Consider the following 24,464-nt stretch of genomic DNA (forward strand, 5'->3'; position numbering starts at 1 on the left):
GGTCATGATCTCATGGTCTGTGAGTTCGAGCCCCATGTCGGGCTCTGTGCTGACAGCTGAGAGCCGGGAGCCTGCTTTAGATTCTGTGTTTCCCTCTCTCTCTGCCCCTCCCCCACTCGTTCTCTCTCTCTCTCTCTCTCTCTCTCTCTCTCTCTCTCTCTCTCTCTGTCTTAAACATTAAAAAAAAATTTTTTTTAAATAGCCAAAGGAAAAAAAAATTCTTAAAAGGCACTTAAAAACAACAATAAAAGCCAGAAAACCAAGGGACAGTATTTTAAAGGAACTGGGAGACAGTAACTCTCAACCTAGAACTGTATACCCTGAAAAATTATCTTTTAAGAATGAGAATAAAGATAATTCCAGATCAATAAAACTAAGAATTTGTTACCAACAGATCTTCATGAGAAATATAGCATGCTCTGGTGCACTGTTTCTGAACTATGAATTAGTTCATATATGATGGTAAATGAGGAATTGTGTTAGTGTAACATGAAAATTTGCATTTGTACATAATTTCTCCTGCCATGTTAATATTTTACATCACCAAACAATAGCATGTGAATACAAAATGCATTGAAAAACAAAAACAGACAAAAAAGGTCAGATATATGATTCCTTACAATTAAAGATAAAGCCTTACTAAAATGAAGACTTTTTAAAAAGCTGAACTCCCTATAGAAGTACTTTTTTTTTTTTCAGACAGTTAGTTGCTGGTTTAGGGGTTTCAGAGGCTTTTTAAACTTTCTAGACCATTAAACTATCTAATGAAACCATATATGGATGTAGAAGCTGACATTACAAACAAAGTAGCTGCCAACACTTTCCCTCAGTTAAAACAACAACAACAAATATTTGATTGATGGAGAAAGCTATAATCTGGATCAGATTTGGATGGAACTGCTTACTATTTAAAGCAAATGCTTTCAAGGTTCTACATCTCGAAATAATACGTGTGGTTCCAAGGGTTTGAGTCTGCCAAAAAGAGACTGTGAAATGCAAATGCCAGTGGAGATTTAACTGCACTAGCACTTTTATTAGGATCATTACTGTTTTTGTCAATACTTTGGTCACTGGATTTAAGCTTTGAGTTGTCTACCCAACTGTTTTCCCATGAGTCTTTGTTGTTTCAGTGTAAACTTTAGTACAACACAAGGTTTTCAAACAAGGAAACATGTTTCACCTTCTAATAGAAATACCTCTATTAAAGGAAATACTTTAGGCAACAAAATAATTGTCCCAGATAAAAAATTTGAGTTGCCATAATGAATAATGATCAAAACGGAAAATAGGTGAGTATATGGATAATTCTAAACCAACATTGACTATAGAAAAGAAACAATAATAGTGTTTAATTCAAGACAGAACTAAAATACTAGAATGTGATTATTCAGGTATTCTCATGTTCCTATGAAGAGAGTAAAGATAGCCAGTGTTTCCCTTTTTATTAACGAGTGAATATTTATGGTAAAATTATAAAGGAAAAAGGAGGAATGATAAAAAAAAATTCAAGATCGTAGTTCCTTCTGACGGTGTGAAAGGAGATGGGAGATGGGATTAAGAGGGACACATGGGTGGATCCAAAGGCACTGGTAATATCCTATTTCTTAAGATGGTTGGTAATTATTACCCAATTGTTCATATTACTGATGCTTTCTAAAATTTACACATGGTTATAAATACTTGTATGTATGTTCGATATTTTTAAAATTTTTATATTATATTGAAACCATATGACAACTTACTGATAGAAACTAGTTTTCCTGGTTTATTTCAGTTACCATGGTTGTTCTTCTGTGGGCTGTAGTTTGGTCAATTACTACCAGCGAATGTCTTCCTGGAGGAAACCTATTTGGAATTATAATCCTATTCTATTGTGCCATCATTGGAGGTAAACTTTTGGGGCTCATTAAGTTACCAACATTACCTCCACTGCCTCCTCTTCTAGGTAAGTGCTAAATACCTTCTGACTTCAAGAGTAAATCATATTTTAAAAACTGTAGTTTGGGAAGCTTTGGGAAATAAATATAAAATGTTTCTGTATTTGATGTGTTGGAGCCAAAGCCAATTATTAAATTTTGAGTTTGGTAAGCCAGTTGTTAAACACAGAAATTTTTAAAAATTAAATTATATATATTTACAATTAAATAACTTGCATTAAAAATAAATCCAATAGATACTCAAAACTAATCACTTACAGCATTTTCCCCTTATCTAGGCTCTTGAAATTATGGAAACAATATATAGTGCTGTGCCACTGGCTCTCTCTTCCCAACTGCACATTCACTGACATCGTGTTGGTAGCTTAACATCAACCATGGTAGAAGTAACTATAAGACAGAAATGCTACAAAACTAGGGCCCAATGTATTGTAAGTCACTCACATCATTGAAAAAGGAGTGAAGGGGTCGTCTGCCAGATCAGTATCAGGTGGCCATATCAATCCAGACCATCCAGAAACAGTGTCCCAGGGAAGTTGTTGTCACATTCATTTGGAGAACAAAAAAATGCTTCCTCTTGTGCCCCCCCCCAAAACTCCAAAAGAAACTCTTAACATATTTTTGAGTCCTTGTTAGATTATTATTTCTTTTGAACTGTGCTCATTTCAGCACTATTTGTAATGAAAAATCTGAAAAGTTCCTTAAAGTCCATTAATTGGTTCAAAAAATTATAGTACTTCCAAACAATGAGATACTATTTCTACTATTAGAAAATGAGGCACACGAACACTCATACTGAGGCATGCTTACATAGGTATACAAACTTTTCTGGAAAGGCAAAGAAAACCCTTAAGAGTGAAAATCTTCGGAGAATGAAGATCGAAAGTTTGCAGTTGGAATAGGACATGTACTTGTCACTTCCTACTTGTTGGTGATGTTTTAATTCACCATGAGCATGTGTTATCCTTATTACTCTTTAAAAAACAACTGTGGTTGGCTAGTTCCCACTTTCAAAAATTCTGGAAAGACCGTAACTGCAGAATTCAAAACTTTATGAGACCTTCTTCTAGATTAAATGGCAGTGATGCTTCCTGGCCTAGCGGTGTCTGGAGCAAGTCACAAAAGCTGTGCTTGTCATTAGTCTCCATTCTCATAGCTTACATACAGAACATGGCAACAATAGTAAGTTTGTTTAGTCATTTAATGTGTAATGCTTGTAAGGTCATGCTGAGAAGAGGGTACTGCTAGAGAAGAACAGTCTGGAAGCCCAGTGTCTGGTGGAGAAGTCTCTCTTTCCTGTTGTAGGGGCATGTGGTATCAGTGAGGGCAGGATTCTCTAGCAAACTCCTCAGCTCCCTCAGTCACTGTCAACTACTGACACTTCCCAGAATGTGTCATACTTCCTCTTCATACCTTGGAAGAAACTGCTAACCCATCCAGAAACTTCTTGACTCTCCACCCGGTTCTTCCCCTTGTTTGGATCCCTCTGACTTACTACTCTTCTCTCACTCATACAACACTTCCTTATGCTTCCATAAAATTGAGGTTGTCAGTTTATCTCACTCCCCTAGAGGCTGAAAACTTGTTGAGATGTAGTACCAAGTTTTTGTTCATTATTATACTTCTACTACCTACTGTACTGTCTAAAATACTGAAGGCATTTGGTAAACAGTAAATGGCTGAATGAAAGAAGAATCAGAAGCTGACCTGACAGAGCAATGTCCATTTCTTCATAACTCACAAGTCTTTGGAAAGCAAGGATTTTTTTAAATTTTTTTTTCATGTTTATTTTTTAATGTTTTTTTTATTTTTTTATTTTTTTTAATGTTTATTTTTTGAGAGAGAGAGCACAGGTAGGGGAGGGGAGACCCAGAATCTGAAGCAGTCTCCAGGCTCCATGCTGTCAGCACAGAGCCAGAAGCGATGCTCAAACTCACGAACCATGAGATCATGACCTGAATCAAAGTCAGAATGCTCAATGGATTGAACCACCCAGGCGCCTCGCAAGTTATGTATTTTTTGTTAAATTACCTGGCTTGAGGGTGAAATAGAATCCACATAGGTATTTGTTGATAATTCAGGTAATCTGACATAGCAAATAACTTCAGGAGCTGTTTACTATTTGCACATAAAAGAGTGACTGAATTAGGCATTGTATTAAAACATTTTATATTTATAATTTGATCACATTTCTATCTGAATACTGCATTACTGATTCTAATGATTTTTATTTGCATATTAAAGGCTTTTCTTAGCTCCTCTAATGTAGTATATTATTTTAACTTTTTATTGAAAATTTTATTTAAATTATAGTTAGTTAACATATAATGTAATATTGGTTTCAGGAATAGAATTTAGTGATTCATCTTGCATATAACACCCAGTGCCCATCATTAACAAGTGCCCTCCTTAATACCCATCACCCATCTAGCCCATCTCCCCACCCACCTCCCTCCATCAAATCTCAATTTGTTCTTTATCATTTAGAGTATCTTATGGATTATGAGCAGGTAGATGGACTAAATGAGTAAGGGGCATTAAGGAAGACACTTGTTGGGATGAGCACTGGGTGCTGTACATAGGTGATGAATCACTGGAATCTACTCCTGAAATCATTATTGCACTATATGCTAACTAACTAGGATATAAATACACATACATACATACATACATACATACATACATATTTAAAAATAATAAAAAAAGAAAAATAAAAAAATAAAATTCAAAGAAAAAAAAAGAGTATCTTATGGTTTGCTTCCCTGTCTTTTTTTTCCCTTCACATATGTTCATCTGTTTTGTTTCCTAAATTCCACATGTGAGTGAAATCATATGATATTTGTTTTTCTCTGACTTATTACACTTAGCATAATATACTAATATTATGGATATGGATATATAATATACTAATATTATGGATATGGATATATAATATCCATCCACGTTGTTGCAAATAGCAAGACTTCATTCTTTTTGATGGCTAATATTCCATTGTATATATATATATATATATATATATATATATATATATATACACACACACCATATCTTCTTATATATATATATATAAGAAGCTTCATATATATATATATATATATATATATATATATATATATATATACCATATCTTCTTTATTTATTAATCAATCAGTCAGTGGACATTTGGGCTCTTTCTGTAGTTTGCTATTATTGATAATGCTGCTATAAACATCAGAGGGCATGTACCCTTTGAATCTATATTTTTGTATCCTTTGGGTAAATACCTAGCGTGCAATTGCTACATCATAGGGTAGTTCTATTTTTAACTTTTTGAGGAGCCTCCATAAGTGTTTCCCAGAGTGGCCACACTAATTTGCATTCCCACCAACAGCATAAGACTGTTCCTTTCTCCACAGCCTCACCAACATCTGTTGTTTCTTGTGTTAGTTTTAACCATTCTGACAGGTGTGAGGTGGTATCCCATCATGGTTTTGATTTGTATTTCCCTGATGATGAGTGAGATTGAGCATCTTTTCATGCATCTGTTAGCCATCTGCATGATGGAAAAGTGTCGATTCATGTCTTCTCATTTTTTCACTGGATTGTTTTTTGGGTGTTGAGTTTGGTGAGTTCTTTATAGATTTTGAATACTAACCCTTTATCCGATATGTCACTTGCAAATATCTTCCCCCATTCCATAGGCTGCCTTTTTGTTTTGTTGATTGTTTCCGTTGCTGTGCAGAAGCTTTTTATCTAAATGAGGTCCCATTAGTTCATTTGTGCTTTTGTTTCTTTTGCCTCCAGCAATGTGTCTAGTAAGAAGTTGCTACAGCCAAAGTCAAAGAGGTTGCTATCTGTTCTCCTCTAGGATTTTGATGGTTTCCTATCTCACATTTAGGTCTTTCATCCATTTAAACAAAAATGTTAAACAAAAGAATATTAAAGAGACATGAACTCAAAAAGTAAAAATGCCAAAAATATCTTCTCTATTTGAAAACCAACTAAGGAGTTGTTTGACTTCTCCATTCTAGGCATGCTTCTTGCTGGGTTTCTTGTCAGAAATATCCCTGTCATCAGTGATAATGTACAGATCAAGCATAAGTGGTCTTCCTCTTTGAGAAGCATAGCCCTGTCTATCATACTGGTTCGTGCTGGCCTTGGGCTTGATTCAAAGGTATGAAGTATAAATTTCTAATTGTTGACTAGGAATTGAACTCTTCTAGTACTGCTACTATTCAGAATCACCGTGCTTTAGGCACTTTGTGTGACAGTCTAAAGAAGAGAATGGAGGGGGGCCTGGGTGGCTCAGTTGGTTAAGTGTCTGCTCAGGTCATGATCTCACAGTTCGTGAGTTTGAGCCCCACATCAGGCTCTGTGCTGACAGCTCAGAGCCTGGATCCTGCTTCGGATTCTGTGTCTCCCTCTCTGTACACCACCCCCGCTTGCGCTGTCTCTCTGTGTCTCAAAAATGAAATAATGTTAAAAAAAATTTTTTTAAAGAAAAGAATGGAGTTTATTTCACGGAGGACTGACTATTCCCAGAAGATGACCCTATATTCGTTCTTGGAGGAAGGTGGAATTACTGTCTGGGGACAGCACTAACAATAAAGGCTCCCCTTTTCTCTGACAGAGATATAGGTCATCCTTATAAATAACAGGCTAGAGAGAGGATAGCACATTTATGGCATGCAAAGCCTTATGCAAGTGCTTAGGGCTAACTATACAGCCCAAGAAATTGCTTGATACATAGGACGAGTCTCAAGTATGCCTTTTTTCCTGCTTTTACTAACGTATATTTTTGAATGAGAGAATGAGTGTTCTTGGGGATGAAGGTTTTCACCCTGGCCTCATTCTGGGGCCACAAGTTATAAATAAAGCTAACACCGAGAGGGTTAAATCAGCTACTTTGGGGATTAATGAGCACAGACTACAGAACATCCTGCTTGAGTTCAAACCTAGCTGCACAATTTACCAATTTCATGATCTTGGACAAATGACTTTAACTTGTATCTTTTTAGATGAGGACATCTAAATATAATGGGGATAGTAATTTCACCTATATCATAGTGTTGCTATGAGGACTAAATAAGCTATCTCCAAAACACTTCAAACACTGAAATGTTTGTTAAATAGAACTCATTACCTGGCAAATTCATGATAATCCAAACATGGTCTGAATACTGAAGAAAAGTGTCTGATGTCATAATCTCTTTCTGTCTTTAAATGATTATTTTTGTATTTCTGTTTGCATATTTCAGGCCCTGAAGAAGTTGAAGGGTGTTTGTATAAGACTGTCCATGGGTCCTTGTCTTGTGGAGGCATGCACATCTGCACTTCTGGCCCACTTTCTAATGGGCTTACCATGGCAATGGGGATTTATCCTGGGGTAATGGTTTTTCTTTTTCGTATGAAAACAATGCAGGGATGTTTGGGGCTTTCTCTGATTCCATACCAGAGAATGCATAATAGCATTTTCTTAAGGACATCAGAAAATACAACATGGATATTCCAGCGTAATCTAAATATTATAACTTCAAAATATACTATTTATAGAATACATCTAACTTTTACAGGCATTATGATTTAAACAGTTGAAGAATTAATGTTGTTTTACCTACACCTTATTCCATGCTGGTGAGAGAGATGCCATATCTCACCTCAAAGTCCATACAAAGGGTAATAAACATATCAACAGTAATGAACACCTAACACTCTTTTCTCCTTCTTTTGTCACCAGACAGTTATGATTGGGTGGTTCTGCTGTCTCTTCCTTCCACTGCCAGTTCTTCTAATGGTTAACAGCCATAAGCAGTAAATAAATAAAGGGGAGCCTGGGTGGCTCATCGGTTAAGTGTCTGACTTCGGCTCAGGTCAAGATCTCACAGTTCGTGGGTTCGAGCCCCACGTAGGGCTCTCTGCTGACAGCTCAGAACCTGGAGCCTGCTTCAGATTCTGTGTCTCCCTCTCTCTCTGCCCCTCCCTCACTCACTCATGCTCTCTCTCTGTCTCTCAAAAATAAATAAACATTAAAAAAAGAAGCAAATAATTATGAAAGTACTTAGTAAGAATTTAGTACTAATTAGTAGGCAAGAAGCAAGAAATCCTTACTTCTGGTTAAGACGGTAGAGCTATACTGCCTGGATTTAAATCCCAGCTCTGTGACTCCAATTTGTGAACTTTGGCAAGTTATTCAATCTCTCTGCATCTCATTTGCAAGAATGAAGTCTCCTCATTTACAGAATGAAGATAATTATTGTAGCTACCTTTTAGAGTTGTTGTGAGGATTAAATTAGTTAATTTATGTAGAGCACTTAAAATGGTGTTTGGCACATAGTAAACACTGTAAAATGTTTTCTGCTGTTACTGCTGCTGCTAGTGTTAGTATCACTGTCACTGCCATTATGGGCTTCTTCTAATCTGTGCTCTTGTTCTACATACCAAGTCCCAACAGAAGGCCTAATACCAGTCAGTTCCAATTTAAAAAGCCTGCAGCTGTGTTTTTTAAACCTCATACCATAAATGTTTCGTCTTTATTTTTTTTAATGTTTTATTTATTTTTGAGAGAGAGCAAACGGGGAAGGGGACAGAGGATCCAAAGTGGGCTCTGTGTTGATAGCAGCAAACCTGATATGGGGCTCGAATCCACGAACCATGAGATCATGACCTCAGCCAAAGTCAGATACTCAACCAACTGAGCCATGCAGTCGCCGTGGCTTTATTTATGTATTTATGTATGTATGTATGTATATATGTATGTATGTATTTATTTATTTTTATTTATTTTTTTTTTTTTTAAGGCAGATTCCTGCAACCTAATCCCATTAGGTCTTCTGTGCCACCCATAACTATATATTTCGGGGCAACCTAAGTGGTTCCAATATAGGCTGATTGTAGCCACGCTTTCAAAAAGTGTTCTGTAGAACTTGTGTGTGTGTGTGTGTGTGTGTGTGTGTGTGTGTGTGTTTCCAGTTTGGTGCTTCACTGCTATTTGAAAGACAGTAGTTGTCTAAAGTGTAACCTCTAAAAGAGTAGATGTTATTATAATTTCAACAATAATAATAATAATGAGTAAGCTGCTATCACAAATGTTTAAAGCGCTGCCTACTTAGTTTTGTTTTAGGTGCTGTATCTCCAGCTGTCGTAGTGCCTTCAATGCTCCTTTTGCAGGAAGGAGGCTATGGAGTTGAAAAAGGCGTCCCAACCTTACTTATGGCTGCTGGCAGCTTCGATGATATTCTGGCTATCACTGGCTTCAACACATGCTTGGGCATGGCCTTTTCCACAGGTAAACTGGTCAGTTCACGATGTGCTGTTCTCTTGCGCTACAGAGACATAGATTATGATGTTACAAGCTGGGCATATTTGCTTGATAACTGAATACGGCAGATTAAAATGGAGAAACCAACTCCACAGGTTAGTTCTATACCTGAGGAGGGACCAGTAGCTTATTTTACTCCCTTCACCCTCTGGACATGGACTGTTCCAATGGTCTGGTAAATGCATTGACAGGGATCCTGAGTAGCAAAGTTTAAGAAAGGATTAGAATAGCTTTTGCATGGAGGCTTCTGAGAAAGCTCAATCTTGGAGACTTCACACAGAGATGAGTAGATTTTTCAAAGACAGCAATGACACAGAGCAGTCCAAGTGAAAGGAACAGCATTCTTCTAAAATAGGAACAGTTTCTGCTCTCTGTAACATTTTATGGGTAATAATGGCAATGATTTTTCACAGGTATCTTACTTCCTTACTGAGTGTCTGACATGGATGTATTTTGTGCTAAGCAGTAATAAAAGAAGAGTGTAAAGCATTTTTTGTCTCCCACTATTATTTAAGACTTTTACTATCCTTTGGCACAACACAAGTTTATTCTTAAACCATGTCCAAGATTCAGAGATAAGATTTGCGATCCCATGCGATTGACAAAATGTAATTGTAGAGTGAGTTTAGCTTCCAATTATTGTGGAACACATTTTCTTGGGAAGTCATATGTTCTCAGTATCTCTACTCCCATAGTTATCTAGGGATAACATTTTAGGATTTAGGCTGATTACCTAGAACCTCAACTCTTCCCACTGTCCCAAGTTCCTTATATCCGGTCACCTCCATACACTGCTGTGCATCACTGGTAAATTAACCTTGTCAAAACATGACTCTCATAGTATTACTTTTTGGTACAAGAACCAGTGAGGATTCTCTCTTACCTGTTAGGTCAAATCTACACCCTTGTCTTTACTTTAATTTTACTGTACCTATCCAAACTTATGTTCTCACTGCCTTCCTGGTATACACCTTTGAAACCATGGTTCTCAGCCTCAGCTGCATACTAGAATTACCTGGAGAATTTTTAAAAATACTCGTAAGTGAGCACTACCTTAGACCAGTTAAATCAGAACCTTTGGGAATAGAAACCAGGCTTTATGCAAGAGTTTGCATTAGAATCACACGGGAGGAGAAGAAGAGGGATGAGGGGGCAAGAGGGAGGGTGTACTGGGGTTTCATAATCTGGGGAGTATGGGCTATGGATAGTTTAAAGAACTTTCCTAGTCAACAATGCTGTGTTCCCTCTGCCCTGCTCCACTAAATGTGGTCCTTAGACGTTTTGGATGGGAACTACCAGGAGCCTCTTTAAAATATGGATCCCAAGCCCTGCCAGGCTTCCTGAATCAGAATTTTTAGAGGTGGGTCCAAGAAGTCTTTTTTTTTTTTTCCTTACATACTAGAGACTGAAACTAATTAGCTACTTTTTATACATTTATAGTAAATTATTTATTGTAATAGCTTGAGACATTTGCTGCTATCACAGCTAGATGTTTCTGACAGTCACACCATTATCTAACATAGAGCTGCTCTAGCTAAATAAAATTACTACAGAGGTAATTCTTTTTTCTTTCTTTTAATAAGAGAGATGATTAAAACTGTAAGGAAGGAAAAACTGTTGCCCATCTACCCACCTTAAGTCCATTGGCTGGGCCCTGTAAATCAGAATGACAAAAGACAAATTAACAAGAGAAAAGCATGTGCACCCTGTTGTGCATGTTGTTAGCATGTGCACCCTGCTTACCTAGGGGAGTACTTACTCAGTGATGCCTAACTCAAAGAGGTGGTTAGAATTTGGTATATAAATATATATATAATTTGCATGTAAGTGAACCGTGCAATTCAAACCTGTATGTGATGTATATATCACATCTTAGCAAAAAACAGTAATTTTGGTGAAATGCAAGACAAAAGAAAAGAACTTTGAACTTTTAGAGGCAGCAAATTGTAGAAAGGCAAATAGGGTAACCAATGGTATCTAGGGATGCTCTTAGTAGAATCTGTCTTTGGGCTGATAAGAGTCTGAAGTTGTCCCAGTGGTTAACTTCTGTCCTTCTGGTAGAGGAAAAATTTATGCCCTTAAAAGTTTATGCTCTCCTTTTAGGCAAATAGGAGGAGATAGATACCTTTTCTTGATTCTGTTTCTTCTCAATTGCCTTCTGCTCAAAATCATCTTTATGCCAAAGTGGCATACCTTGGTGTGGCATATTGTTACCCTAAACTACAATAATAAGAAACTACATACTAGTTGCATTTTTTAAAATGTTGTGTTTATTTTTGAGACAGAGACAGACCGAGAGAGAGAGAGAGAGAGAGAGAGAGAGAACATGAGTGGGGGAGGGGCAAAAAGAGAGGGGGACAGGGGATCCAAAGTGGGCTCTGTGCTGAGAGCAGAGAGCCCTATGCAGGGCACGAACTCATGAACTGTGAGATCATGACCTGCGCCTAAATCGAGAGTTGGACGCTTAACCAACTGAGCTACCCAGGCGCCCCAGTACATATTTTCTTTGAATAGTGTGGAAGGAAGGACTTCATGTGTTGAGCAATTTACTATGATTTTGTGTTCAATGTGCTAACAGATTTTTTTAAAGTATTCTAAATTCTGTTTGCTATGAAAGAAAACAGAAGTCTACTTATATATATATTATGATACTTCAAAGAAGCAATCCAACAAATAAAGGCTCTTCTAAGAGCAGTTTCAAAAATAATTTGTTTTTGGGGGTGCCTGGGTGGTTCAGTCAGTTAAATGTCCAACTTCAGCTCAGGTCATGATCTTGGGGTTCGTGAATTCGAGCCCTGCTAGGGCTCTGTGCTGACAGCTCAGAGCCTGGAGCCTGCTTTGGATTCTGTGACTCCCTCTCTCTCTGCCCCACCCCTGCTTGCACTGTGTCTCTAAAAAATGAATAAACATTAAAAAAAAATTTTTTTTTAGTAATTTGTTTTCAGATTTACTTTTAGAAATAGCTTTTGAGAAACAGTAGGTCCCCTACACTCCTTGTAGTAAGAAAAGATTCTTGGGGTACTTGGCTGGCTCAGTTGGAAGGGCATGTGACTCCTGACCTTGAGGGTCATGAGTTTGAGCCCCACATTGGGTATAGAGATTACTAAAAACAAAAAAATAAATAAATACATTTTAAAAACTTAAAAAAATAAAAGATTCTTGATTTAACTGCCAAATTTTTAAGTTACTGTATTCTTTACATATCAGAGCTACTGTAATGAATTATTAGTAAAAAATCAGGCTCTTAATTGGCAATTTGAAAACTAGATATGTCTTCTCACCCAACCTGTGCCTATAGTACAGTAGAACAAATTAGCTCTGTTCATGAATTTTATCTTTCGTATTTTCTTAGGCCATGTAAGTAAACTTTTATTGATGTAAGCATAAAAGAAGGGCACAAATCATAGTTTATACCAATTTTGAAATTTATCTGCAATAATATGCATAGGTTTCTTATAATATAGGCCCATCTTATTAGACATTTTACATCACATATATTTAAGAAAGTGGAGAGCAGGGAATACCTGTATACCTTTCCTTCTATGTAATTAGATGCTTTTTATGTTGATAATTAAAGTAAAGTCTAAGTATTTACAGATTAGAGTTCTGCCTGAAGTTTTTCTTTTTATGTGTTTTTAAGGCTCCACAATTTTTAATGTTCTCAGAGGAATTTTAGAGGTGGTAATTGGTATGGCAACTGGATCTCTTCTTGGATTTTTTATTCAGTACTTTCCAAGCAGTGACCAGGTAAAAGAAATAATCTGTGGGAAAGTCATGCTCTAAAATGTCATTGGAAAAACATTCTGGAAAGTCCCCTGAACGTGAAGAACACGATTTAGAAAATGGCCCCCCATTGTAAAACTGCTTATTCCCAAATCAATGCTATCCATGAGATGTATGAACAAGGTTAGATGTGCAGTTGACCCCTGAACAATGCAGGGATTAGGGGCACTGACCCTGTGCACAGTCAGAAATCCATGTATAACTTTTGACTCCCCAAAAACTTAATTACTAATAGCCTGCTGTTGACTAGAATCCTTTCTGATAACATAAACAGTTGATTAACACATATTTTATATGTTGTATGTACTATATACTGTATTCTTAAAGTAAGCTAGAGAAAAGAAGATATTATTAAGAAAATCGTAAAGAAAGGGAAACACATTTATAGTAGTGTACTGTATTTATCAAAAAAAAAAAAAATTTGCATGTAAGTGGACCATGCAGCTCAAATCTGTGTTAAGGGTCAACTGTATAAGGTTTTAATGCAATCCTAAAATTTTTACTCTAATGTATATTCTATAAACTTACATTTCACTGAAAAATAAATAACATCATTTCCAGAATATGCAAGGAATCATTTCTTTTTGTTTTTATTTTTTATTTTATTATTATTATTAATATTAGCTAAGTCAAGATGTAAAATGGCTTTGGGGCCCTCTTTTTAGTATCAGCATATCTTAGATTATAATACTACCTATACCTTAACATCTCATTGTAATATAGTCTAGTATTTGTCACCAAGATGATCAAAGTTCTTTACTCTTCACAATAATTTCATAATATTCACAGAGGGTTTTTTTGTTTTGTTTTCCTTTACCCTCCTAAGTCTCTTGGGATAGAAAAACATATAAGAGTCTTTGTTTTCCTATAAGAACTGGCATTATTTTGAAATTTCAGAGAATTTTGAATGGAAATATAAACTTAACTAAAGTAGAACTTTAAAAAAATTAATAGTTCCATTATAAGAAAGTATGATGAGTTGGATTTTTACTATGCTCCAAAACCCTCCAACTAAAATTATAAAAAATTTTATGAATGCATAAAAGAAAATTATAGGATTTTCTAATTACACAACAAAATAAAGAAAAGAGTGATGGCTTACATTTTGTTGCTTACTGTATATAAAATGATATAGTAAGTACAATAAAGTGCCACTACATTCAATATGGCAGCCACCAACTACATGTGGCTATAGCAGATAGAGAACATTTCAGTGGTGCAGATGTAGAAATTTCCATCATCACTGGATGTTCTTTTGGGAAGCACTGATCTAGTACAATCATATAAACTCATGTAATCTAGTGTAAACCACATAAGACCCATGAAGAGAATACTATTAATAGTATTCATCAGTACCTTTCTACTGATGAGGAGATTGAGATTTAAGAAGTAACTTGAACAAGTTCATACAGCTAGAAAGCAGCAGAGCTGGGAGTGAACTCTAGTAATCCTGAGCCTGGATGCTTCTAAGTCAAGCACTTCTAAAGACCTACTTGCCTTCTAAAGTGATTAAGAAGTTTAGGCCATGGCAAACATTTTTCTAGATATGTCTTCTAAGGCAAGGGAAACAAAAGCAAAAACAAGCTATTGGAACTACATCAAAAGAAAAAGCTTTTGCACAACAAAGGAAACCATTAACAAAACTAAAAGACTAAAACCTACTAAATGGGAGAAAATATTTGCAAATGATGTATCCAAGAAGGCTTAGTATCCAAAATATATAAAGAACTTATACAACTCAACACATATATATATATATGTGTGTATGTATATATATATATATATATATATATATATATATATATATTCCATATATATATATATATATATATATATATATATATATATTCCGGTACTCTGCCCATTTTTAATCGGAATATATATATATATATGTATATACCAGAATGGACATTTTTCCAAAGAAGACATAATATATGGCCAACAGACACATGAAAAGATGTTCAACATCACTAACCATTAGGAAAATGCAAATCAAAACCACAATGAGTTATTACTTTACACCTGTCAGAATGGCTAACATCAAAAAGATAAGAAATAACAAGTATTGGATACAGAGAAAACGGAACACTGTGCAGTTGGTGGGAAGGTAAACTGGTACAGCCACTGTGGAAATCAGTATGGCGGTTCCTCAAAAAATAAAAAATAGAATTACCATATGACTCAGTAATTCTACTACTGGGTATCTACTCAAAGAAAACACTAATTTGAGAAGATTATGAACCCCTGTATTTATTGCAGTATTATTTACAATAGCCAAGCTATGGAAGCAACCTAAGTGTCCATCAATAGGTAAATGCTAAGGAAGGTGTGATATATACACAATGGAACATTGAACAGCCATAAAAAAGAATGTGATCTTGCCATTTGCAATAACATGGATGAATCCAGAGGGTGTTATGCTAGTAAATAAGTCAAACTGAAAAAGACAAAGAGCATATGATTTTCACTCACACGTGGAATCTAAAAACAAAACAAATGAATAAATAAACAGGAAGGAGAATCATGTTTAGAAAAAAAAAAATGAGGAGAGCATGGCATTAAGGAGTAAACAGCCTAAAAATACTAGAGATATCACATCTTTAACTTTCACAAAAACCCTGTGACAAAACTGCTTTCAGGGAGGAGAAGAAAAAAGCCTGAGGAAGCTAAGTAATGTGACCACTACATATGCCAGTAGTGTAAAAGAGCTAGAATTTTAACTCTGGTCTGTCTGGCTCCGAAGCCCATGCGCTTTTTTCTACTATTACATTCAGCCCTGTGAAATTCTGCTTTGATAACTGCAGGAGAATACAACTAGTGTTCTTGGAAGAGGAAGCTGCATTTGTCCATGTGTTGACTCTACTTTTATTAAGAAAAAGAAAGTAAATGTCATGGCATGCATTTATTTGCCTAGACAGACATTTTCATTTTCCACTAAGTCCTGAATATAGAAAAAGCAATCATTAAAAATCAGTTATAGGAAATAATTGAGCTAATCAACCTTTCTTTTTCTCCTCAAGGACAAACTTGTGTGGAAGAGAGCATTCATTGTTTTGGGGCTGTCCATACTAGCTGTGTTCAGCAGCGTGTATTTTGGTTTCCCTGGGTCAGGAGGATTGTGCACACTGGTCATGTCCTTCCTTGCAGGTTTGAGATGGGCTGGCGAAAAGGTGAATTTCAAGTTCTTCTTCTCATTTAAGTTCTTTCTGATCAGAGTAAATTTTTTTCTTTACAGATGTTTCCTAATATCAAATTAATAAAATTATTTAATCACAAAAGCTATTTTCTATGCATATGTAAATGTATGCCCAAGTGTACACACATACATCCTTTTCCCCCTTATATACCAATCTGTAATTTGATGACTTGAAAATATATTATGGTCATATTTCCATGCTGCCTCCCTATTCTTTGTAAGGGCTACGGCTACAGAGTATTGCATGGTATAGCTGTCCTATATTTAACCAGTCTCCTGATAACAGATTTTAAATTGTTTCTGGTTTTCTACTAAGACAAAAAGTATTTCGGTAAAATATCCTACCTATGCCATATTTCATTAACTCTAAGATGCTATCAAATCTAAGAAGCACCATTTTACATGCTACCAAGAAAGAAAAAAGAATACTGCCTATTAAACTATGACATGACATCCTAATTTCAGAAATTTTAAAATGTGAAAAAAAATCAACAAAATACGACATACGTTTGAGTTTATCTATAGGATAAATTTCCAGAAACAGGATTTCTCTATGAAGGAGTATATACATTGATATTTTGATAATATCAATTTTCCCTTTTAAAAGACTGCGCCAGTTTATATTTTCACCAACAGTATGTGAAGATCTGTCTTTCTGATCTGAGTATTTTCAATCTTCAGATATTTTGCTAATCTGATATGTTAAAAATGTATCTCATTATTGATCTGACTTACATTTCTTTATGAGTGAAGCTAATCATCTTTTCCTGTGCTTACTAACCGGTTTGCTCAAAAGCCTGTGCCCATTTTTTTAAAAGGTTGTTTTGGTTTTTCTTATTGATTTTCATGATCATTAATATTATTGATTTTTTTGATATGTACTATGGAAATTAGCTGGTTGTTATTTACTAATTTTAATTTCAAGTTACATCCTTATAGATTTGAACTTGACAGCAGCATATGCTATTCTGTTTAATGGAGAAATTAGATGTAGGTGTCCCACCTAAATGCAGCTATATCATTTTGGACAACCTGGAAACAACTGTTCAAAATAATTAAGCTTAAAATAATGCCACATGGAAAAATATGTGAGGGTTAAAAAGCTTGAGGTTAGGTATATAATCAAATTCAATTGAGTGAATCTCTGCAGAGGTAGAATAGAGACAGAATTTCCCTGTGAGTAAAGAACACTCAGATAGGAGGCTCTCGCTGTGTAATCTATGATTACAAAGTTAAGACAAGTATAACTGAATTCTCTTCCTGCAGAGGAGACAGAAATGGTAGGGACAGCCTGGAGCATTGTGTAGAGAACAGTATTGAAGCCACCAGAAAGTACATGGAGATGGATTGGGCTTCGAAGGAAAGTAGAGAGTCCCTTTGAAACTCTGCTCCATGCACTAGATGCACCCCTTGGTTTGCTGCCTTGCAAGACTCTTGGCTCCAGGCTTATTTCAGGTCTACTTTTTTCTTTCCTAGCAACACCTGTATTACTCAATTCTGCTTTCTGATTTCAAGTAACCTAACATTTGACCAGAGCAGAGCTACAGAGTAAACAAACTTCCTAGCATAAATCAGGTACTCTTATCATCCCTTGTCTCCCATAAGCATTTGCTCTTATCAAAACATTTGTTTTTCCATGGCTTCACTCTGCTTGTGGGCTGAAGCAGAGTTATCACCTATCACTGGTCGGTCTTCTATCTAATCTCAGCTCTGGACTTAAGGACTATACTGCCTCCTTTGCTTCTCTCTGTGGATTCACTGCTCTCTGTCTTGGGTCCTCCCCAGGGCTGCTGACAAATGTGCCCTACTCTTTGAAGCGCTCTGATCTATTCTCTGCCCCAGGACCGAGGTCACAGTTTCACTTTAGTGAAAGATGCTGCTACATTCACGTTGTGACCCTTTCTTTGTCCAACACTTGGGAAGTTTGCCTGCATTGGCATTTTACAAATTGTCCATTCACTTCTTAATAGTAATCTTTTTTCCAGCATTAAAAACGTAAATTACCAAAGACAGTAATTTTTAAAATAAAATTAACTTTATTTTTTAGTATGAAGGTACTATATGCTCACTTTTTAACTTTGGAGGGGGAAAATCTGAAAGAAAAGGAAAGAAATCATTTGCAGTTCCTCCATCTAAAGCCAACAGCTCTGTAAACTATTTAAATATTTTAGTTTATTTCCTTTCATTTATTCAACAAGAAAACTCTCAAAAATGCTCATAATAAGCTTTTTCAAACTGAACTTTATGGATAACTGTTTTTATGTTGTCACCCCCTTAAAAATCTTCGAAAATGACAGCCAACTCATTATTTCATACTGTAACAGGTAAAAAGAGGAAAGGGAACTAATAGTTTTTTTCTTTTTTAATGTTTCTTTTTATAATCTTAATTTGATAATTAGATTATTTCATGTTTTTAAGTTTTCATTTAAATTCAAGTTAGTTAACATACAGTATAATATTAGTTTCAAGGGTATGATACAGTGATTCAACACTTCCATGTAACACCCTGTGCTCATCACAAGTGCACTCCTTAATCCCATCACTTCTTTTACCCATCTCACCACCCACCTCCCTCTGGTAACCATCAGTTTGTTCTCTATAGTTAAGAGTCTGCTTCTCGGTTTGTCTCTGTCTCTCTTTTTTTCCCCTTGTTTTCTTTTGTTTTGTTTCTTCAGTTTCATATATGAGTGAAATCATATGGTATTTGTCTTTCTCTGCCTGACTTATTTTGCTTAGCATAATACTCTAGCTCCATCCTTGTCATTATAAATGGCAAGATTTCATTCTTTTTATGGCTGAGTAATATTCCATTGTATATATACTACATTTTCTTTATTCAGCCATCTATCAACAGACACTGGAGCTGTTTCCATAATTTGGCTATTTTATATAATGCTGCTATAAACATCGAATTAGTGTTTTGTATTCTTTGGGTAAATATTTACTAGTCCAGTTGCTGGATCATAAGGTAGTTCTACTTCCAACTTTTCAAGGAACCTCCAAACTGTTTTCCACAATGGCTATACCAATTTGCATTCCCACCAGCAGTGTAAGAGGATTTCTCTTTCTCCACATCTTCATCAACCCCTGTTACTTCTTGTATTATTGATTTTAGCCATTCTGACACGTGTGAAGTGATATCTCATTGTAGTTTTGATTTGCTTTTCCCTGATGATGAGTGATGCTGAACATTCTTTCATGTGTCTGTTGGCCATCTGTATGTCTTCTTTGGAGAAATGTCTATTCATGTCTTCTGCCCGTTTTTTAGTAAATTTTTTTGGCCAGTCTGTATGGCTGTATGCTGGGCACTAAGTGGATGTTCTCATTTATTTTCACACACACAAAATAAACTTTAAAAAGTATTACCATTTCTATTTTATAGAGACTATAAATCAGAAAGATATAAATAACATGTCCAAAATCACAAAATTAGAAAATGGCACTGTGATTTAAGCTCAGGTTTACCTGACACCAGATTTACTACTCTGTGATACAACTGTAGCATTGTTGTTCAGGGCACATTTTTATATTTTTGACATCTATTTGAATAACACATACCAAGTACCTTAGAAACATTATATTTCTACGCTTTGCACTTCAAAATTAAGTGTCTAAATCCCTAAGTGATAGGATAAAAAATAAACAATGAAAGGAGCCATATCATTTGGAATGGAACATATAAGAGTAGTTTTAGCAACAGGGAAATCAAAGGGGAGATTAGTGTCTGTTGCAAGTGTGCATTAGCTACGGGCACAGAAAGACACAGCAAGGCAAGGGAAATTTTGACCAGTTCCAGTTATACCACTCTTCTCAAAAACTGGGGATTATAGAGAAAAGATCATTATAAACCAAAACACAGCATCTGTTAGTCTGCATTTGTCATAATTTTGCCTGAATTGCCTTCAACCTACATAGGTCCGTGTAATCCTACAACCCAGTGGAAGAACTAGGAACACTTTTTTCATATGTACCTCTGGTAACTCTCATATATGGATCTCTTTACCTTACATACACACATACACACACACACACACACTTTTTTTTAACCATTATACTCTATACAAAGCTAAATCCTTAGCCATAGAATACACTCAGTAAATAATAATATAATCCTTATTATTTTGTAACTACTTTGTAGAGCAATACAATATAATAAAAAGAGCTTAAAATTTAAGATAAAGTAATTGGGATTCCAATCCCAATTCTACTGCTCTGTAGCTGTATAATCCCCCCAAACTTACATGCCTTCTCTATTACTCTGTTTTCTCAAACTGTAACAGGAAGAAAATAATAATAATATCAAAAGAATAGTGACTACTATGTAGGAAAACAGATATAAAACAATTGTAAACTCAACAGTGCTATATCAAGGCTGGTTTTGAGTTATAATTTGAAAAGCTAAAATATGTTATAAAACTTTGTTTATGCTATAGTTTTCTGACATTATTTCATACTTCTTTTACTTGGTTTTTCCATATATCATTAATCTTGCCATTTATTGTATTCAAATACGCTCACCTTTTTACAACCTCTGTCATTTTTTTTTCATCTATTTTCAAATCCAGTGCTTCTTCTGAAGACCTTTGTAGCTGTGGGGTGGTTTTTCTGACATACTTTGAATCTTCTGAATCTTGAAATACTCTTTCTGAGAAGGGAGGTATCAGCTTACATAGGTATTTAAGTCATGGTAAAACTTCCATTTCTGCTCATTTTCTTCCTTTTTCCATCCTTGAAAGTGATTTATGTTTTTGAAAATTCTTGCTACTGCTACAAACAGATGTATAAAGTAGCCTTAAACATTTAGTGTGGACAACGTAGTTTTCATTCCTCTGCTCTCTTTTACACTTAGCCTATTCGATGACTCCATTTTCTTTATAAGCACATTCATTTTGAAGTTATGAAAAAGCATTAAGAGGGTACATTTTGACTCTTCTCCCATTTTTAAGTCTTACAATATATAAACCTATGTCTGATGTTCAACTAGTCTAAAGCATTACAATCAAAAAAACAAATGGTGGCCTTTGTCTACAGTTTAGAAATGAAAATAATTGGATGGAGAAAGCTTTTTAGGCCATCTGCTTTCATTGGAATTCTGAGTACATTAAATGTTTTTGAGGCCTTCCCTTAAATAATTAGTCATGGTAACAAAAGGCTAAGTAACCTAAGATTAATAGAGTTGATTTTTGTTCTGCACTAATGTGGATAGCAACTAAAGTCTGAGCTATACCTATGATATACTCTAAAAACTAAATTAAAAAGTAAAATTTAAAGATACGTAGAAAGGTGGGCAACTGGACTCCAGTTTTGGTAGGACAATTTAATTGTCATTAAATGATAAAAGATCTTGGATGTTATATAAACTTCCCATTTTACAGATGAGAAGAAAATAAGGCACTGAGGGACAAGTGGCTTGCATTTAGCAGGTGGCAGTATTTGACCCTAAGCTATTATCTGATTCCTTATGATATGAAAACATAACTCTTTGCATGATGTAGGAATAGAACTGTATAAGTATATCAACCAGCCCCCTCACACATGAGCTCTTTTGTAAGCCAAGAGGAAACAGAATCTTCACCCTAATAAACATACCAGAACTTGTTTAAAAATAAAGAAAACAGAGACACGATGTAATCTTCCTTTGTTAAACTGCTGAATATAGATATAGAAAACCAGATCCTCAAACGTGTGTAGTTATAAGTGTAAAAGTGTTGTCTAAAAATAGATTCTTATTAGTTGACTGGAAAAATCTGTTCAATACAAATTTTAGATACTATGATGGGTACTGCTAAAATGCCCTCTAAAAAAAAGCACTATCAATTTGTTCTCCTACCAATTAGTGAGAGTTTCCTTATAATCACAGATACTTGACATTATTAAAACTTTTTAGTAGTTTTTGTAATGTAATGCCTCCTCAAATGTGACATATCATTTTAATTTGTGTCTCACTGATTACTGAATTTTAACATCTTATGTTTTTGGCCATTTGTGTTTCTTCAGCTATGAATTACTTGTATATATACATTGCCCATTTTTTTTTCTTTTACTTTCTATTTCTTTTTCTTATTGCTTAGATTTTGCTCCTTATTCTGTTATGCACAGTACAAATATTTTCTCCTGGTTTGTCATCTTTTTGTTCTTTGTTTGTGTATGGTTTCTGTTGCCACAAAACATTCTAGCCTTGCTATAGTCAGTTGTGCCCATCTTCTTTTAGGATTTTGGCAGTATGTGTTATAAAGTTAGTACTTTTATCAGTTAGGATCTTATCAGGCAAGGGAAATCACATGATAACTGGAATAGGGAAAGTTAATTATTAACCATACCAGGGGATCAGATAACAAGAGATTGGCTTGTAAGATGTAAAGTACCCCTGAAGAATATAGGAATAAGCTATAAACTCCTAGCGCTCAGATTAAGCATCCCCTAAGACCTCCCCACTCCACCCCACCTTCTCCCACCCCCAGGGCTCAGAATCCAGATCATGTTAGAAAGCCTTTATTCCCTGGATGGTGGAGAAGGCAGCCATGGTGCCCTGCTTGGACAATTTGCTGGAAATCTATACTCCAAATTCACCTTCTAGCATGCATGGGGAGGTATTTTGCCCAAGGGAATAGGCTATGAAACTCCCTTGCAGTAAGCTAGGAGCGGCTGCTGGCCACTGGGTGCTGCTGGCTGCCATGCACTATAGAAGCCCAGCACTGGAGAAGATACCTGGGTGCTGAAGAAACCCAAGTGTGCTATAGGATCCTGCTGGGAGGAGCCCCAGAAATCAGAAAGGAGAGTATCTTCCTTGCAATATCTCTTCAGCACTCTCTACTGACAAAATTTAATATGATGCCAGCTGGCAAAAGAGAAATATTTAAAGGCTTAGCTTAATTTTCTGCAGAGCAACAATGAAATGTGGATTTAGAACCAAGGGGTAAAAAATTAACAAGTGGCACAGCATTTTACTAGACCTGAGTTATATTTCTGTGCATGATTTGAGACAACCTTAAATGATGTTTTCTATAAAGATAAAATAAAATGGGAAACAAAGGGCCATCAATAAAGAAATGATTGAATAAACTATGGTACTACCATACTATAGATTACTATATAACAATAATGGGATGTGTATCTAGATATATGTGCTACTATTATAAGATCTCAAAATCATATTGTCAAATGAAGATTAACATAAAATTTTAACTATAAAATACTAGGTATTACATATGTACATACACACGTATCATATATTTAGAAGTAGAAACCCCCCTAAGATTATTTTATTAGACTTTTTATAATTAACATCCACTTGCAAACCAACTCTAAAGCACCTCATATAATAACTGTGTTAGAAATATCTTTATGCAGTTTTTTGATCTATTTTAGCTAACCTCTTATTTATAGGTATCACAGAAATAGGGACACCTGGGTGGCTCAGGCGGTGAGCATCCGACTTTGGCTCAGGTCACAATTGCACAGTTTGTGGGTTCGAGCCCCGCATCGGGATCTGTGCTGACACCTTGGAGCCTTGAGCCTACTTGGGATTCTGTGTCTCCCTCTCTCTCTCTACCCCTCCCCTGCTTGCACTGTCTCTCTCAAAAATAAATAAACATTAAAAGAAAAAAAAGATGTCACAGAAATAAAGCCTATCTCAGGTCAAATTGACTCAAATTTCAAATTAGTAAAATTCTTAGAACTTGTAACTTCATGTAATAAAAATCTGTGTGTGGGTGTGTGGGTGTATTTCTTTTAGGCAGATGTTGAAAAAATTATTGCAGTTGCCTGGTACATCTTTCAGCCCCTTCTGTTTGGACTGATTGGAGCAGAAGTATCTATTGCATCTCTCAGACCAGAAACTGTAGGTAAGAATTTCAAAGTAGTACTTTTGTTAGAATCAACTTCTATATTCAGTGGAATACCTTTATTAGGTATATTTATTGTCACAATTATATAAAAAGCTAATAATGATCTAAGTCTCTTACAGGAGTTGGCTACAAAGTAATATTTGTCAATCTAAGGCATAAATTTTATACCTTTAATATTATTCTTTGTAAAGTAACACTGCTAACTACTATCTAGAAAGTGCAGGTCTTAAAAGTTTTTTCTAAGGATAAAAATGTTCAATTAGACTTGTTCTTATCAAGGGCCAGAATTGCAAAGATAACTACTCAGTTCTCTAATATACATCCATGGAACAGAAATGTCCATTCGAGCATTCATTCATTTATTTATTCATATATTTGAAAGCCATCATATTAAAACTTTTTTT

The 24,464-nt window shown here is 35.4% G+C and overlaps 1 protein-coding gene across 4 annotated transcripts in view; it reads left to right on the forward strand.

Moving 5' to 3' along the window:
* Positions 1–24,464, forward strand: part of SLC9B2 (solute carrier family 9 member B2) — a 51,596-nt gene that overhangs the window by 20,786 nt on the left and 6,346 nt on the right. For all 4 annotated transcript variants that reach the window (XR_002071776.2, XM_019416176.2, XM_019416186.2 and 1 more), the window contains 7 exons: positions 1,775–1,945; positions 5,948–6,090; positions 7,175–7,302; positions 9,026–9,201; positions 12,875–12,981; positions 16,038–16,187; positions 23,949–24,057. Coding sequence is in view for 3 of the 4 variants with exons in the window: in XM_019416176.2 (XP_019271721.2) it covers positions 1,775–1,945; positions 5,948–6,090; positions 7,175–7,302; positions 9,026–9,201; positions 12,875–12,981; positions 16,038–16,187; positions 23,949–24,057 (984 nt within the window). In the remaining variant the exon portion in view is untranslated. The remainder of the gene's footprint in view (positions 1–1,774; positions 1,946–5,947; positions 6,091–7,174; positions 7,303–9,025; positions 9,202–12,874; positions 12,982–16,037; positions 16,188–23,948; positions 24,058–24,464) is intronic.

This window comes from Panthera pardus, unplaced genomic scaffold (genome assembly GCF_024362965.1).
Source record: "Panthera pardus isolate Hobbes unplaced genomic scaffold, ASM2436296v1 HiC_scaffold_13, whole genome shotgun sequence".
NCBI classification, from domain to species: domain Eukaryota; kingdom Metazoa; phylum Chordata; class Mammalia; order Carnivora; family Felidae; genus Panthera; species Panthera pardus.